Source organism: Panulirus ornatus, chromosome 39, assembly GCF_036320965.1.
Source record: "Panulirus ornatus isolate Po-2019 chromosome 39, ASM3632096v1, whole genome shotgun sequence".
Lineage (NCBI taxonomy): Eukaryota > Metazoa > Arthropoda > Malacostraca > Decapoda > Palinuridae > Panulirus > Panulirus ornatus.
In genome coordinates this window covers 4,104,632-4,119,418 of record NC_092262.1, presented here as the reverse complement: position 1 = coordinate 4,119,418, position 14,787 = coordinate 4,104,632, and the positions used below count along the sequence as shown (strand labels likewise).

At 40.5% G+C, this 14,787-nt stretch overlaps 1 protein-coding gene across 3 annotated transcripts in view; it reads right to left on the bottom strand.

The window, feature by feature from the left end:
• Nucleotides 1-14,787, bottom strand: part of LOC139761039 (uncharacterized) — a 38,705-nt gene that overhangs the window by 17,323 nt on the left and 6,595 nt on the right. The window contains exons 8-9 of one of the 3 annotated variants that reach the window (XM_071684799.1): nt 13,680-13,802; nt 7,915-8,194 (exon numbers count right to left, since the gene is read on the bottom strand). In XM_071684799.1, the coding sequence (XP_071540900.1) occupies nt 7,946-8,194; nt 13,680-13,802 (372 nt within the window). In that variant the 3' untranslated portion in view covers nt 7,915-7,945. Of the gene's footprint in view, nt 1-7,133; nt 8,195-13,679; nt 13,803-14,787 lie in introns of those variants that run through there. The other 2 variants (XM_071684801.1, XM_071684800.1) reach the window with 2 other exon arrangements.

The window sequence follows — 14,787 nt, the reverse complement described above, 5'->3', positions numbered from 1 at the left end:
TCATTGCCTTCTAAATACATGTATTAAAACTTCATTTTGGTATAATTGGTCAAGTTCTTTCTTTCCAAGATATAAATTTTGCTGTCTGATCACTCTTGTGGAGGCTAGGGTTAAGACTTGTGGAGGTTTTTCAAAAAAGAGGAAACAATGTTGAGAAGAGAGTGGTGAAAGTTAGTAAGCTGGGAAAAGAGACTTATGGGAAGAAATACCATGAGAGACTGAGTGTAGAATGGCAAAAGGTGAGAGTAAATAGAACAAAGGGAATGGGAGGTATTTAGGGAAGCAGTGATGGCATATGCAAGAGATGCATGTGGTATGCGAAAGGTGGAAGGTGGGCAGATTAGACAGGGTGGTGATATGAAGAAGTAAAGTTGCAAGTGAAAGTGAAAAGATAGGCATTTGGGCAGTACTTACAGGGAAGAAGTGCAAATGATTGGGAGATAGCATAAAAGAAAGCAGCAGGAGGGCAAGAGGAAGATGCAGGGGTTCAAAAAGAGGGCAAATGAGAGATGGGGTGAGAGAGTATCATTCAACCATAAGGAGAATAAAAAGATGTTTTGGAGGGAGGTAAATAAAGGGCCAAAGACAAGAGAACAAATGGGAACATCAGGGGAGAGGGAAAAAGAGGAAGTGATGACAGGGAGTGATGGAGTGAGCATTTTGAAGGATTGTTAAATGTGTTTGATGACAGAGTGGCAGATGTAGGGTGTTTTGGTTGATGTGGTATGCAAAGTGAGAGTCATAGAAAGTGTTTTAGTGAAGAAAGAAGTGGTGAAAGCCTTACATAAGGTGAAATGCAGTAAGGCAGCTGGAGCGGATGGTACTGCAGTTGAATTTATTAAGAAAGGGAGTGACTAGGTTGTTGACTGGTTGGTATGGATATTCATTGTGTGTATGGTTCATGCTAAAGTGCCTGAGGATTGGCAGAATGCATGTATAGTGCTACCATATAAAGGTAAGGAGGATAAAGATGAGTGTTCGAACTACAGAGGTGTATAAGTTTGTTAAGTATAACTGCTAAATTGTATGGAAGGGTAATGATTGAGAGGGTGAAGGCATATACAAAGCATCAGACTGGGAAGCAGTGTGGTTTCAGAAGTGGTAGAGGATGTGTGGGTCAGGTGTTTGCTTTAAAGAATGTGTGAGAAATATTGAGAAAAATAGATGGATTTGTATGTGGCATTCGTGGATCTAGAGAAGGCATATGATGGTTGGTTGAGATGCTTTACAGAAGGTCTTGAGAATATATGGTGTGGGAAGTAAGCTGCTAGGAGCAGAGAGAAGTTTTTATGAAGGGTGTAAGGCATGTGTCTGAGTAGGAACAAAGGAGACTGAATGGTTCCAAGATTGGTGGGGCAAGGGTGAGTGATGTAACAATGGTCATTTACTTTGTTTATGGATGGGGTGTTAAGGGAGATAAATGTAAGTCTTGGAGACAATGGTGTGTATGCATTCTGTGTGGGATGAGAGGGCTGGGGAAGTGTGTCAGTTGTTGTTTGCTTATGATACAGCACTGGTGACTGATTCAAGTGTGAACTGCAGAAGTTGGTGACTGAGTTTGGAAGAATGTGTGAAAGTAGAGTTGAGAATGAATGTGAATAAAAACAGGGTTGAGGGACAAGTCAGTTGGGATGTAAGTTTGAATGAAGAGAAATATTGGAGGAGGAAGTATTTTAGATATCTGGGAGTAGGCACAGCAGTGAATGGAACCATGGAAGTGGAAGCGAGTCATAGGGTGAGGGTTGGAGTCAAGGTTCTGGGAATGATGAAGAATGTTTGGAAAGAGAGAGACTTATCTGGGAGGGCAAAAATGGGTATTTTTGAAGGAACAGTAGTCCAAACAATATTACATGGCTGCAAGGCATGGGATATAAATAGGGCTGTGCGGAGGAAGGTGAATGTATTGGAAATGAAATGTTTCCAGACAATGTGAGTTGAGAGGTGATTTGATCGAGTAAGTAATGAATAAGGAGAGAGAGTGAGGAAAGGTTCACAAAGAGGATATGTGTGTCAGAGGTGGAGGGAACAAGGCAAAGCAGGAGACCGAATTGGAAGTGGAAGGATAAAGTGAAAAAGATTTTGAGCAATTGGGGCCTTAACATACTGGAGGGTGAGAGGCATAAAAGGAATAGAGTGCATTGGAACAATGTGGTATACCAAGGTCGACATGCTGTCAATGGACTGAACCAGGGCATGTGAAACGTCTGGGGTAAACCAAGGAAAGGTCTGTGGGGCCTGGATGTGGATAGGCAGCTGTGGTTTCGGTGCATTACACATGACAGGTAAAGACTGAGTGTGAACGAATGTGGCCTTTATTGTCTGTTTTCTAGACATTACCTTGCTGAAGCAGGGGGTAGCAATGCTGTTTCCTGTGGGGTGGGGTGGTGCCAGGAATGGATGAAGGCAAGCAAGTATGAATATGTACATGTATGGGCATTTATATATATATATATATATATATATATATATATATATATATATATATATATATATATATATATATATTTTTTTTTATATACTTTGTCGCTGTCTCCCGCATTTGCGAAGGTAGCGCAAGGAAACAGACGAAAGAAATGGCCCAACCCCCCCCATACACATGTATATACATACGTCCACACATGCAAATATACATACCTACACAGCTTTCCATGGTTTACCCCAGACGCTTCACATGCCTTGATTCAATCCACTGACAGCACGTCAACCCCGGTATACCACATCGCTCCAATTCACTCTATTCCTTGCCCTCCTTTCACCCTCCTGCATGTTCAGGCCCCGATCACACAAAATCTTTTTCACTCCATCTTTCCACCTCCAATTTGGTCTCCCTCTTCTCCTTGCTCCCTCCACCTCCGACACATATATCCTCTTGGTCAATCTTTCCTCACTCATCCTCTCCATGTGCCCAAACCACTTCAAAACACCCTCTTCTGCTCTCTCAACCACGCTCTTTTTATTTCCACACATCTCTCTTACCCTTACGTTACTCACTCGATCAAACCACCTCACACCACACATTGTCCTCAAACATCTCATTTCCAGCACATCCATCCTCCTGCACACAACTCTATCCATAGCCCACGCCTCGCAACCATACAACATTGTTGGAACCACTATTCCTTCAAACATACCCATTTTTGCTTTCCGAGATAATGTTCTCGACTTCCACACATTCTTCAAGGCCCCCAGAATTTTCGCCCCCTCCCCCACCCTATGATCCACTTCCGCTTCCATGGTTCCATCCGCTGCCAGATCCACTCCCAGATATCTAAAACACTTCACTTCCTCCAGTTTTTCTCCATTCAAACTCACCTCCCAATTGACTTGACCCTCAACCTTACTGTACCTAATAACCTTGCTCTTATTCACATTTACTCTTAACTTTCTTCTTCCACACACTTTATCCCTGTGGATAGGGGATTAAGAATACTTCCCACGTATTCCCTGCGTGTCGCAGAAGGCGACTAAAAGGGGAGGGAGCGGGGGGCTGGAAATCCTCCCCTCTCGTTTTTTTTTTTAATTTTCCAAAAGAAGGAACAGAGGGGGCCAGGTGAGGATATTCCAAAAAAGGCCCAGTCCTCTGTTCTTAACGCTACCTTGCCAACGTGGGAAATGGCAAATAGTTTAAAAGAAAAGAAATATATATATATATATATATATATATATATATATATTTCTTTCTTCTTTCATACTATTCGCCATTTCCCGCGTCAGCGAGGTAGCGTTAAGAACAGAGGACTGGGCCTCTGAGGAAACATCCTCATCCAGCCCCCTTCTCTGTTCCTTCCTTTGGAAAAAAAAAAGAAAAAAAAAAAAAATACTTCCCATGTATTCCCTGCGTGTCATAGAAGGCGACAAAAAGGGGAGGGAGCGGGGGGCTGGAAATCCTCCCCTCTCGTTTTTTTTTTTTTTTTTTTTCAATTTTCCAAAAGAGGGAACAGAGAATTGGGCCAGGTGAGGGTATTCCCTCAAAGGCCCAGTCCTCTGTTCTTAACGCTACCTCGCTAACGCGGGAAATGGCGAATAGTTTGAAAGAAAAAGAAAATATATATATATATATATATATACGTGTAGAAAGAGAGGAAAGTGATTGGTTCTCAGTGAATGTAGGTTTGCGGCAGGGGTGTGTGATGTCTCCATGGTTGTTTAATTTGTTTATGGATAGGGTTGTTAGGGAGGTGAATGCAAGAGTTTTGGAAAGAGGGTCAAGTATGAAGTCTGTTGTGGATGAGAGAGCTTGGGAAGTGAGTCAGTTGTTGTTCGCTGATGATACAGCGCTGGTGGCTGATTCATGTGAGAAACTGCAGAAGCTGGTGACTGAGTTTGGTAAAGTGTGTGAAAGAAGAAAGTTAAGAGTAAATATGAATAAGAGCAAGTTTATTAGGTACAGTAGGGTTGAGGGTCAAGTCAATTGGGAGGTAAGTTTGAATGGAGAAAAAGTGGAGGAAGTAAAGTGTTATAGATATCTGGGAGTGGATCTGGCAGCGGATAGAACCATGGAAGCTGAAGTGAATCATAGGGTGGGGGAGGGGGCGAAAATTCTGGGAGCCTTGAAGAATGTGTGGAAGTCGAGAACATTATCTCGGAAAGCAAAAATGGGTATGTTTGAAGGAATAGTGGTTCCAACAATGTTGTATGGTAGCGAGGCGTGGGCTATGGATAGAGTTGTGCGCAGGAGGGTGGATGTGCTGGAAATGAGATGTTTGAGGACAATGTGTGGTGTGAGGTGGTTTGATCGAGTAAGTAATGTAAGGGTAAGAGAGATGTGTGGAAATAAAAAGAGCATGGTTGAGAGAGCAGAAGAGGGTGTTTTGAAATGGTTTGGGCACATGGAGAGAATGAGTGAGGAAAGATTGACCAAGAGGATATATGTGTCAGAGGTGGAGGGAACGAGGAGAAGTGGGAGACCAAATTGGAGGTGGAAAGATGGAGTGAAAAAGATTTTGAGTGATCGGGGCCTGAACATGCTGGAGGGTGAAAGGCGGGCAAGGAATAGAGTGAATTGGATCGATGTGGTATACCGGGGTTGATGTGCTGTCAGTGGATTGAACCAGGGCATGTGAAGCGTCTGGGGTAAACCATGGAAATTTGTGTGGGGCCTGGATGTGGAAAGGGAGCTGTGGTGTCGGGCATTATTGCATGACAGCTAGAGACTGAGTGTGAACGAATAGGGCCTTTGTTGTCTTTTCCTAGTGCTACCTCGCACACATGAGGGGGGAGGGGGATGGTATTCCATGTGTGGCGAGGTGGTGATGGGAATGAATAAAGGCAGACAGTGTGAATTGTGTGCATGGGTATATATGTATGTGTCTGTGTGTGTATATATATGTGTACATTGAGATGTATGGGTATGTATATTTGTGTGTGTGGACGTGTATGTATATACATGTGTATGGGGGTGGGTTGGGCCATTTCTTTCGTCTGTTTCCTTGCGCTACCTCGTAAACGCGGGAGACAGCGACAAAGCAAAATTTAAAAAAATTAAAAAAATAATATATATATATATATATATATATATATATATATATATATATATATATATATATATATATATATATATATATTCCTGGTAAATTATATGGGAGGGTATTGGTTGAGAAGAGGGTGAAGGCATGTACAGAGCATCAGATTGGGGAAGAGCAGTGTGGTTTCAGAAGTGGTAGAGGATGTGTGGATCAGGTGTTTGCTTTGAAGAATGTATGTGAGAAATACTTAGAAAAGCAAATGGATTTGTATGTAGCATTTATGGATCTGGAGAAGGCATATGATAGAGTTGATAGAGATGCTCTGTGGAAGGTATTAAGAATATATGGTGTGGGAGGCAAGTTGTTAGAAGCAGTGAAAAGTTTTTATCTAGGATGTAAGGCATGTGTACGTGTAGGAAGAGAGGAAAGTAATTGGTTCTCAGTGAATGTAGGTTTGCGGCAGGGGTGTGTGATGTCTCCATGGTTGTTTAATTTGTTTATGGATGGGGTTGTTAGGGAGGTGAATGCAAGAGTTTTGGAAAGGGGGGCAAGTATGAAGTCTGTTGGGGATGAGAGAGCTTGGGAAGTGAGTCAGTTGTTGTTCGCTGATGATACAGCGCTGGTGGCTGATTCATGTGAGAAACTACAGAAGCTGGTAACTGAGTTTGGTAAAGTGTGTGAAAGAAGAAAGTTAAGAATAAATGTGAATAAGAGCAAGGTTATTAGGTACAGTAGGGTTGAGGGTCAAGTCAATTGGGAAGTAAGTTTGAATGGAGAAAAAGTGGAGGAAGTAAAGTGTTTTAGATATCTGAGAGTGGATCTGGCAGCGGATGGAACCATGGAGGCGGAAGTGGATCATAGGGTGGGGGAGGGGGCGAAAATTCTGGGAGCCTTGAAGAATGTGTGGAAGTCGAGAACATTATCTCGGAAAGCAAAAATGGGTATGTTTGAAGGAATAGTGGTTCCAACAATGTTGTATGGTTGCGAGGCGTGGGCTATGGATAGAGTTGTGCGCAGGAGGATGGATGTGCTGGAAATGAGATGTTTTGAGGACAATGTGTGGTGTGAGGTGGTTTGATCGAGTAAGTAAAGTAAGGGTAAGAGAGATGTGTGGAAATAAAAAGAGCATGGTTGAGAGAGCAGAAGAGGGTGTTTTGAAATGGTCTGGGCACATGGAGAGAATGAGTGAGGAAAGATTGACCAAGAGGATATAAGTGTCGGAGGTGGAGGGAACGAGGAGAAGTGGGAGACCAAGTTGGAGGTGGAGAGATGGAGTGAAAAAGATTTTGTGTGATCAGGGCCTGAACATGCAGGAGGTTGAAAGGAGGGCAAGGAATAGAGTGAATTGGATCGATGTGGTATACTGGGGTTGACGTGCTGTCAGTGGATTGAATCAGGGCATGTGAAGTGTCTGGGGTAAACCATGGAAAGCTGTGTAGGTATGTATATTTGCGTGTGTGGACATATGTATATACATGTGTATGGGGGGGGAGGTTGGGCCATTTCTTTCGTCTGTTTCCTTGCGCTACCTCGCAAACGCGGGAGACAGCGACAAAGTATATAAAAAAAAAAAAAAAAAAATATATATATATATATATATATATATATATATATATATATATATATATATATATATATATATATATATATAAGGGAGCGGGGGGCTGGAAATCCTCCCCTCTCATTTTTTTTTTAAATTTTCCAAAAGAAGGAACAGAGAAGGGGGCCATATGAGGATATTCCCTCAAAGGCCCAGTCCTCTGTTCTTAACGCTACCTCGCTAATGCGGGAAATGGCGAATAGTATGAAAAAAAAAAATATATATATATATATATATATATATATATATATATATATATATATATATATATATATATATATATATATTTCATGTGTCGCGGGGTGGCGACGGGAATGGATGAAGGTAGCAGGTATGAATATGTACATGAATATGTATGTATATGTCTGTATACGTTGAAATGTATAGGTATGTATATGTGTGTGTGTGTGTGTGTGTGTGGGCGTTTATGTATATACATGTGTTTGTGGGTGGGTTGGGCCATTCTTTCATATGTTTCCTTGCGCCACCTCACTAACACGGGAGACGGCAATTAAGTATGATAAAAAACATACAGTAAACATATATATTTACAATGTATATAGATTTGCCTCCCAAATTATCAGGGCTTATTCACCTTTTATCAAAGAACTGGGTATGGTTTACTTTCCCAAGTCATATGTTCTGTGCTGGAAATAATACAAAAGATTCAAACTTCCTAAGCATACTTAAAATTTCCTACTAAAACCTAATACCACTCTCAGTAGTTGCTTTGTATGATTTGTTGCTTATGTAACTTTTATATTTTGATTATTGCACGAGCTGCATTCATAATACTGCATATATCTAAGACTCAGAATTAATGATTTTCCTCTCACTGCTCATACTCACGCTATGTAAACAGGATGCTAATAAGCATCATTCAGTCATCTGTTTCCGAGTCCCTTGCCAGTATTCCATGTTGATCTAATATTGCCAGCTCTGGTTCCGTTTTGAGAGTGATGCGGTGGTGTGGATCATCCATGGCAGCCAATGTAGAGGTCTGTGCAGAGAGGGGGGATTGCGGTGGGTCATGAGTCATGTCCAGCTCCTCTCCTAGTTCCTCACCACTCATTACTTCCGTATTCATGGGCACAGATGAGGAGTTGCTGATCAAGATGCTCTTCTCACTCTGATGAAGTTTAAGACAAAACAAATATGGATGGATGTGTATGAAATATGAGGAAATAATGGATAGTGTAATTTGTACTGTTCTGTATCCAAAATATAAACTCAAAAGAAGTTACTGCTTAGTACATTTTTACCTGGGGATAGGGTAGGTAAAATACTACCCTATGCTTCAAAGGTTACTTAAATTTCACTAAGATGGGTGGGAGCAGTGGTTTGGAAATCCTCCCCTCCCCTGTCATCACTTCACAAAATTTGGAACAGGAGTAAAACAAGGATATTTCTTACTTAAAGGTTCATTCATTAGCATCTTACACTCTCAGTAAAGTAGAACAAGGCAAGAGGATATAAGAAAAAATAGTGTCGATATCACATTAAAAAGTCGAGCTTTCAGCTGATATGTAATTCTACTCTTGGGACATACGGATGGCATACTGTTAAGTTGCTAACTAGCATGCACATTATATTTTCTTAATATGCTGACATGACTCATTGCTTCATTGAGGCCAAACATGCCACCCATGGGAGCAAAAATAGAATGAAAATTTCAAAATGAATTACTCATATTGTCATAGAAGTATTTTGTGTAAAGAAGTGGTGTAAGCGGAAACGTGGGTCTGTTTAGAGTTTTTATTCTTTGTTTCTATGTGGAACTGGGAGCTCCCTCTTCTTGGAGGAAAGAATTAACAAAATATAATTGCTTGGCTCTGGATATACTTTTTTCTTTTTTCAAAAGCTTGTGCTTTGCTATAACAAATGAGAAACTGTATTTTATTAACATGTGTTTTGATGGCTGTCCACTAAATACATCTCTAATGAGAGATTAATATTATGTCTGTATAGTATCTATTATCATAAGCTCCAGTCCCAATTACATGGGGTGGGTCTGCCTCAGAGGCATACACTTTTTTATGGGAATTAACTTCATAAATGTGGTCTGCAAAGTAAACCCAGTCTCACAAGCTGGCTAAGGGCAAGGATGCTCTGTTCTTTAGATATATATATATATATATATATATATATATATATATATATATATATATATATATATATATATATATATATATATATATATTTTTTTTTTTTTTTATACCTCGTCGCTGTCTCCCGCGGTTGCGAGGTAGCGCAAGGAAACAGACGAAAGAAATGGCCCAACCCCCCCCCATACACATGTACATACACACGTCCACACACGCAAATATATATATATATATATATATATACATATATATATATATATATGAGTGAGTGCTCAAATTACAGAGGTATAAGTTTGTTGAGTATTCCTGGTAAATTATATGGGAGGGTATTGATTGAGAGGGTGAAGGCATGTACAGAGCATCAGATTGGGGAAGAGCAGTGTGGTTTCAGAAGTGGTAGAGGATGTGTGGATCAGGTGTTTGCTTTGAAGAATGTATGTGAGAAATACTTAGAAAAGCAAATGGATTTGTATGTAGCATTTATGGATCTGGAGAAGGCATATGATAGAGTTGATAGAGATGCTCTGTGGAAGGTATTAAGAATATATGGTGTAGGAGGAAAGTTGTTAGAAGCAGTGAAAAGTTTTTATCGAGGATGTAAGGCATGTGTACGTGTAGGAAGAGAGGAAAGTGATTGGTTCTCAGTGAATGTAGGTTTGCGGCAGGGGTGTGTGATGTCTCCATGGTTGTTTAATTTGTTTATGGATGGGGTTGTTAGGGAGGTAAATACAAGAGTTTTGGAAAGAGGGGCAAGTATGAAGTCTGTTGGGGATGAGAGAGCTTGGGAAGTGAGTCAGTTGTTGTTCGCTGATGATACAGCGCTGGTGGCTGATTCATGTGAGAAACTGCAGAAGCTGGTGACTGAGTTTGGTAAAGTGTGTGGAAGAAGAAAGTTAAGAGTAAATGTGAATAAGAGCAAGGTTATTAGGTACAGTAGGGTTGAGGGTCAAGTCAATTGGGAGGTGAGTTTGAATGGAGAAAAACTGGAGGAAGTGAAGTGTTTTAGATATCTGGGAGTGGATCTGGCAGCGGATGGAACCATGGAAGCGGAAGTGGATCATAGGGTGGGGGAGGGGGCGAAAATTCTGGGGGCCTTGAAGAATGTGTGGAAGTCGAGAACATTATCTCGGAAAGCAAAAATGGGTATGTTTGAAGGAATAGTGGTTCCAACAATGTTGTATGGTTGCGAGGCGTGGGCTATGGATAGAGTTGTGCGCAGGAGGATGGATGTGCTGGAAATGAGATGTTTGAGGACAATGTGTGGTATGAGGTGGTTTGATTGAGTGAGTAACGTAAGGGTAAGAGAGATGTGTGGAAATAAAAAGAGCGTGGTTGAGAGAGCAGAAGAGGGTGTTTTGAAGTGGTTTGGGCACATGGAGAGAATGAGTGAGGAAAGATTGACCAAGAGGATATATGTGTCGGAGGTGGAGGGAACGAGGAGAAGAGGGAGACCAAATTGGAGGTGGAAAGATGGAGTGAAAAAGATTTTGTGTGATCGGGGCCTGAACATGCAGGAGGGTGAAAGGAGGGCAAGGAATAGAGTGAATTGGAGCAATGTGGTATACCGGGGTTGACGTGCTGTCAGTGGATTGAATCAAGGCATGTGAAGCGTCTGGGGTAAACCATGGAAAGCTGTGTAGGTATGTATATTTGCATGTGTGGACGTATGTATATACATGTGTATGGGGGGGGGTTGGGCCATTTCTTTCGTCTGTTTCCTTGCGCTACCTCGCTAACGCGGGAGACAGCGACAAAGTATAATAAAAAAATAAAAAAAAAAAAAATATATATATATATATAGGAAGAGAGGAAAGTGATTGGTTCTCAGTGAATGTAGGTTTGCGGCAGGGGTGTGTGATGTCTCCATGGTTGTTTAATTTGTTTATGGATGGGGTTGTTAGGGAGGTGAATGCAAGAGTTTTGGAAAGAGGGGCAAGTATGAAGTCTGTTGGGGATGGGAGAGCTTGGGAAGTGAGTCAATTGTTGTTCGCTGATGATACGGCGCTGGTGGCTGATTCATGTGAGAAACTGCAGAAGCTGGTGACTGAGTTTGGTAAAGTGTGTGAAAGAAGAAAGTTAAGAGTAAATGTGAATAAGAGCAAGGTTATTAGGTACAGTGGGGTTGAGGGTCAAGTCAATTGGGAGGTGAGTTTGAATGGAGAAAAACTGGAGGAAGTGAAGTGTTTTAGATATCTGGGAGTGGATCTGGCAGCGGATGGAACCATGGAAGCGGAAGTGGATCATAGGGTGGGGGAGGGGGCGAAAATTCTGGGAGCTTTGAAGAATGTGTGGAAGTCGAGAACATTATCTCGGAAAGCAAAAATGGGTATGTTTGAAGGAATAGTTGTTCCAACAATGTTGTATGGTTGCGAGGCGTGGGCTATGGATAGAGTTGTGCGCAGGAGGATGGATGTGCTGGAAATGAGATGTTTGAGGACAATGTGTGGTGTGAGGTGGTTTGATTGAGTAAGTAACGTAAGGGTAAGAGAGATGTGTGGAAATAAAAAGAGCGTGGTTGAGAGAGCAGAAGAGGGTGTTTTGAAATGGTTTGGGCACATGGAGAGAATGAGTGAGGAAAGATTGACCAAGAGGATATATGTGTCGGAGGTGGAGGGAACGAGGAGAAGAGGGAGACGAAATTGGAGGTGGAAAGATGGAGTGAAAAAGATTTTGTGTGATCAGGGCCTGAACATGCAGGAGGGTTAAAGGAGGGCAAGGAATAGAGTGAATTGGAGTGATGTGGTATATCGGGGTTGATGTGCTGTCAGTGGATTGAATCAGGGCATGTGAAGCGTCTGGGGTAAACCATGGAAAGCTGTGTAGGTATGTATATTTGTGTGTGTGGACGTATGTATATACATGTGTATGGGGGTGGGTTGGGCCATTTCTTTCGTCTGTTTCCTTGCGCTACCTCGCAAACGCAGGAGACAGCGACAAAGTATAATAAATAAATAAATAATATATATATATATATATATATATATATATATATATATATATATATATATATATATATATATATATATATATACACAATGGATTGAATAAGGGCATGTGAAGCATCTGGGGTAAACCATGGAAAGTTTTGTGGGACCTGGATGTGGAAAGGGAGCTGTAGTTTCAGTGCATTACACATGACAGCTAGAGACTGTGTGAACGATTGTGGCCGTTGTTGTCTTTTCCTAGTGCTACCTCACGTGCATGTGGGGGGGAGGGGGGTGCCATTTCATGTCTGGAGGGGTGGCGGCAGGAATGGATGAAGGCAGCATGTATGAATATGTACATGTGTATATATGCATGTGTTTTTGTATGTATATGTATTCCTATGAGTCCACAGGGAAAATGAAACACGAAAAGTTCCCAAGTGCACTTTCTTGTAATAATCATATCATCAGGGGAGACACAAGAGAGAAATATAACAGTCAGTTGATATACATTGAAGAGACGAAGTTAGGACGCCATTTGGTAAACATGCGATTGTCCAAAACATGTTTACCAAATGGCGTCCTAACTTCATCTCTTCGATGTATATCAACTGACTGTTTTATTTCTCTCTTGTGTCTCCCCTGATGATGTGATTATTACATGAAAGTGCACTTGGGAACTTTTCGTGTTTCATTTTCCCCGTGGACTCATAGGAATATCTTGATCACGTGCAAAATTGTGATCCTTTCCAACATGTATATGTATGTATACATTGAAATGTATAGGTATGTATATGTGTGTATGTGTGTAGGTGTTTATGTATATACATGTGTATGTGGGTGGGTTGGGCCATTCTTTTGTCTGTTTCCTTGCACTACCTCGCTAATGCAGGATACACCAACAAAGTATAGTAAATAAATAATATATTTATTCATACATATTTGCCCTTTCCTGCATTAACAAGGCAGTGTTAAGAACAGAGGACTGAGCCTTGGAGGGAATATCCTCACTTTATTATACCTGGTCACTCCCTCCCAGTATAATTAGTTGGTATGTCTTCAATAAACTGAGTACTTTAATATTTATTTCAGTAGGCTCGTGTGAGTGTTTTATTTACCACTTTGTCCTATATGCAACTTTTACATTTTCCCTCCCATCATTTCCTACTCTACAATGATATCATGTGCTACTACTCATAAGGATGAACTGCAGAAAATATGCATAATGTATGATGTTTGGCTGCTAACTAATGAACGAACATGGCAAAAACTTTATATCATCAAACCAAGTTCTTGCATGATTGTATGGTTTTTATTTTCTTGCTAGAGTCACTTTTGAAGGGTTACAAATAAAAGCACAACTAGGCAATCAGTCATGAAAGCATTTGTGTGAGGATTAAAGTTCCTCACCTTACAAATTAAATGATTTCTTATATCTCTTGACCTTCAAAGAATTTTCAATCGATTTATTGTTGAAAAATCAATGAATGATCTTAATGAACTTTAATATTTTTGCTATCTTTTTGATAATATATTCATCTCAAAACAAACACTGCAGTGGAAAAAACTACACAGCAATATTTACCGAGGATTGGGCAAGAATCTGTTCCTCTGAAAGTATAATTTCTTGGGTGTCTTGTAGTTGTGACATCTGCTCTGGGGTTGCACTCAAAATTCTAAGTTCACATGATGGGGACTGAGTTATTACCTGAGAGAGAGAAGCAATGATATGAAAATTAGAAAAAAAGCAGTTCTTACAAGAAGTGCTGTTAAGTCCTATATTGTTCAATAGAACATATTTCTACCACTATGCCATCTCTTCTTTCCAATGAGTTGGGAAATATAGTCACTTTAGCACACTTTTGACCCTGGCCTTGCCTATCTCCATACATTCCACATCAACTTGCATTGTCTGCATATTCCTTCCTTATACATACTGTATTCTTGTATCACATACATTAATTCCCACTTTAAAGCAGGTAATCATACACCTAAACTTGTAAGTGTTAAATTTATATGAGGAAAATGTGCATACTTTCTTATTCACATCAATGTTATAAGTATAAATCATCAGTTACACACTCTTGGGGTAACTGGTGTATTTCTGTCAGATATAAAACAATGAAATTCAAGTGCAGAAAACATGAAAAAATTGATGATTAAAGTAGTGACAAAAGTCAAACACATTCCTGTAAGGCATTAACTGATAATTCACACAGATGCAGAGGTGGAAACATTCAGAAGGGTAACATTAGCTTTCAAGGAAAAAATGCCAAGGTTTTATCCAGTGAAACTGATTTGTGATCATTTGAGGGTATGATTACAATTTGTGTATCATTGGAAGAGAGGTTTCCTCATGTTATACACTTATGTTACCTGTTTCTAAACCTCGTACAAATGCCATGTCTAAAACTTATACACACATGCACAACCATCTTAGCTCATGCCCATTACCCATTTATCAACCAACACTAAAGGGAACGACAACAAGCTGGGTTTGCTCAGAGTCAGATGCCTTGTGGAGATAATGGCTAACATGTTTGGAAAGTGTGTGCATACACCACTTTACTCTGAATGTTGAGAAGGTAGCATAAAAGATAAAATGGTGGAAGAGTCATTTTCAAAACTTCTGATACTAATCAGATTTGATTTTAGATACAGCACTACTTGATGAAAATAATGAAGTCTTAATT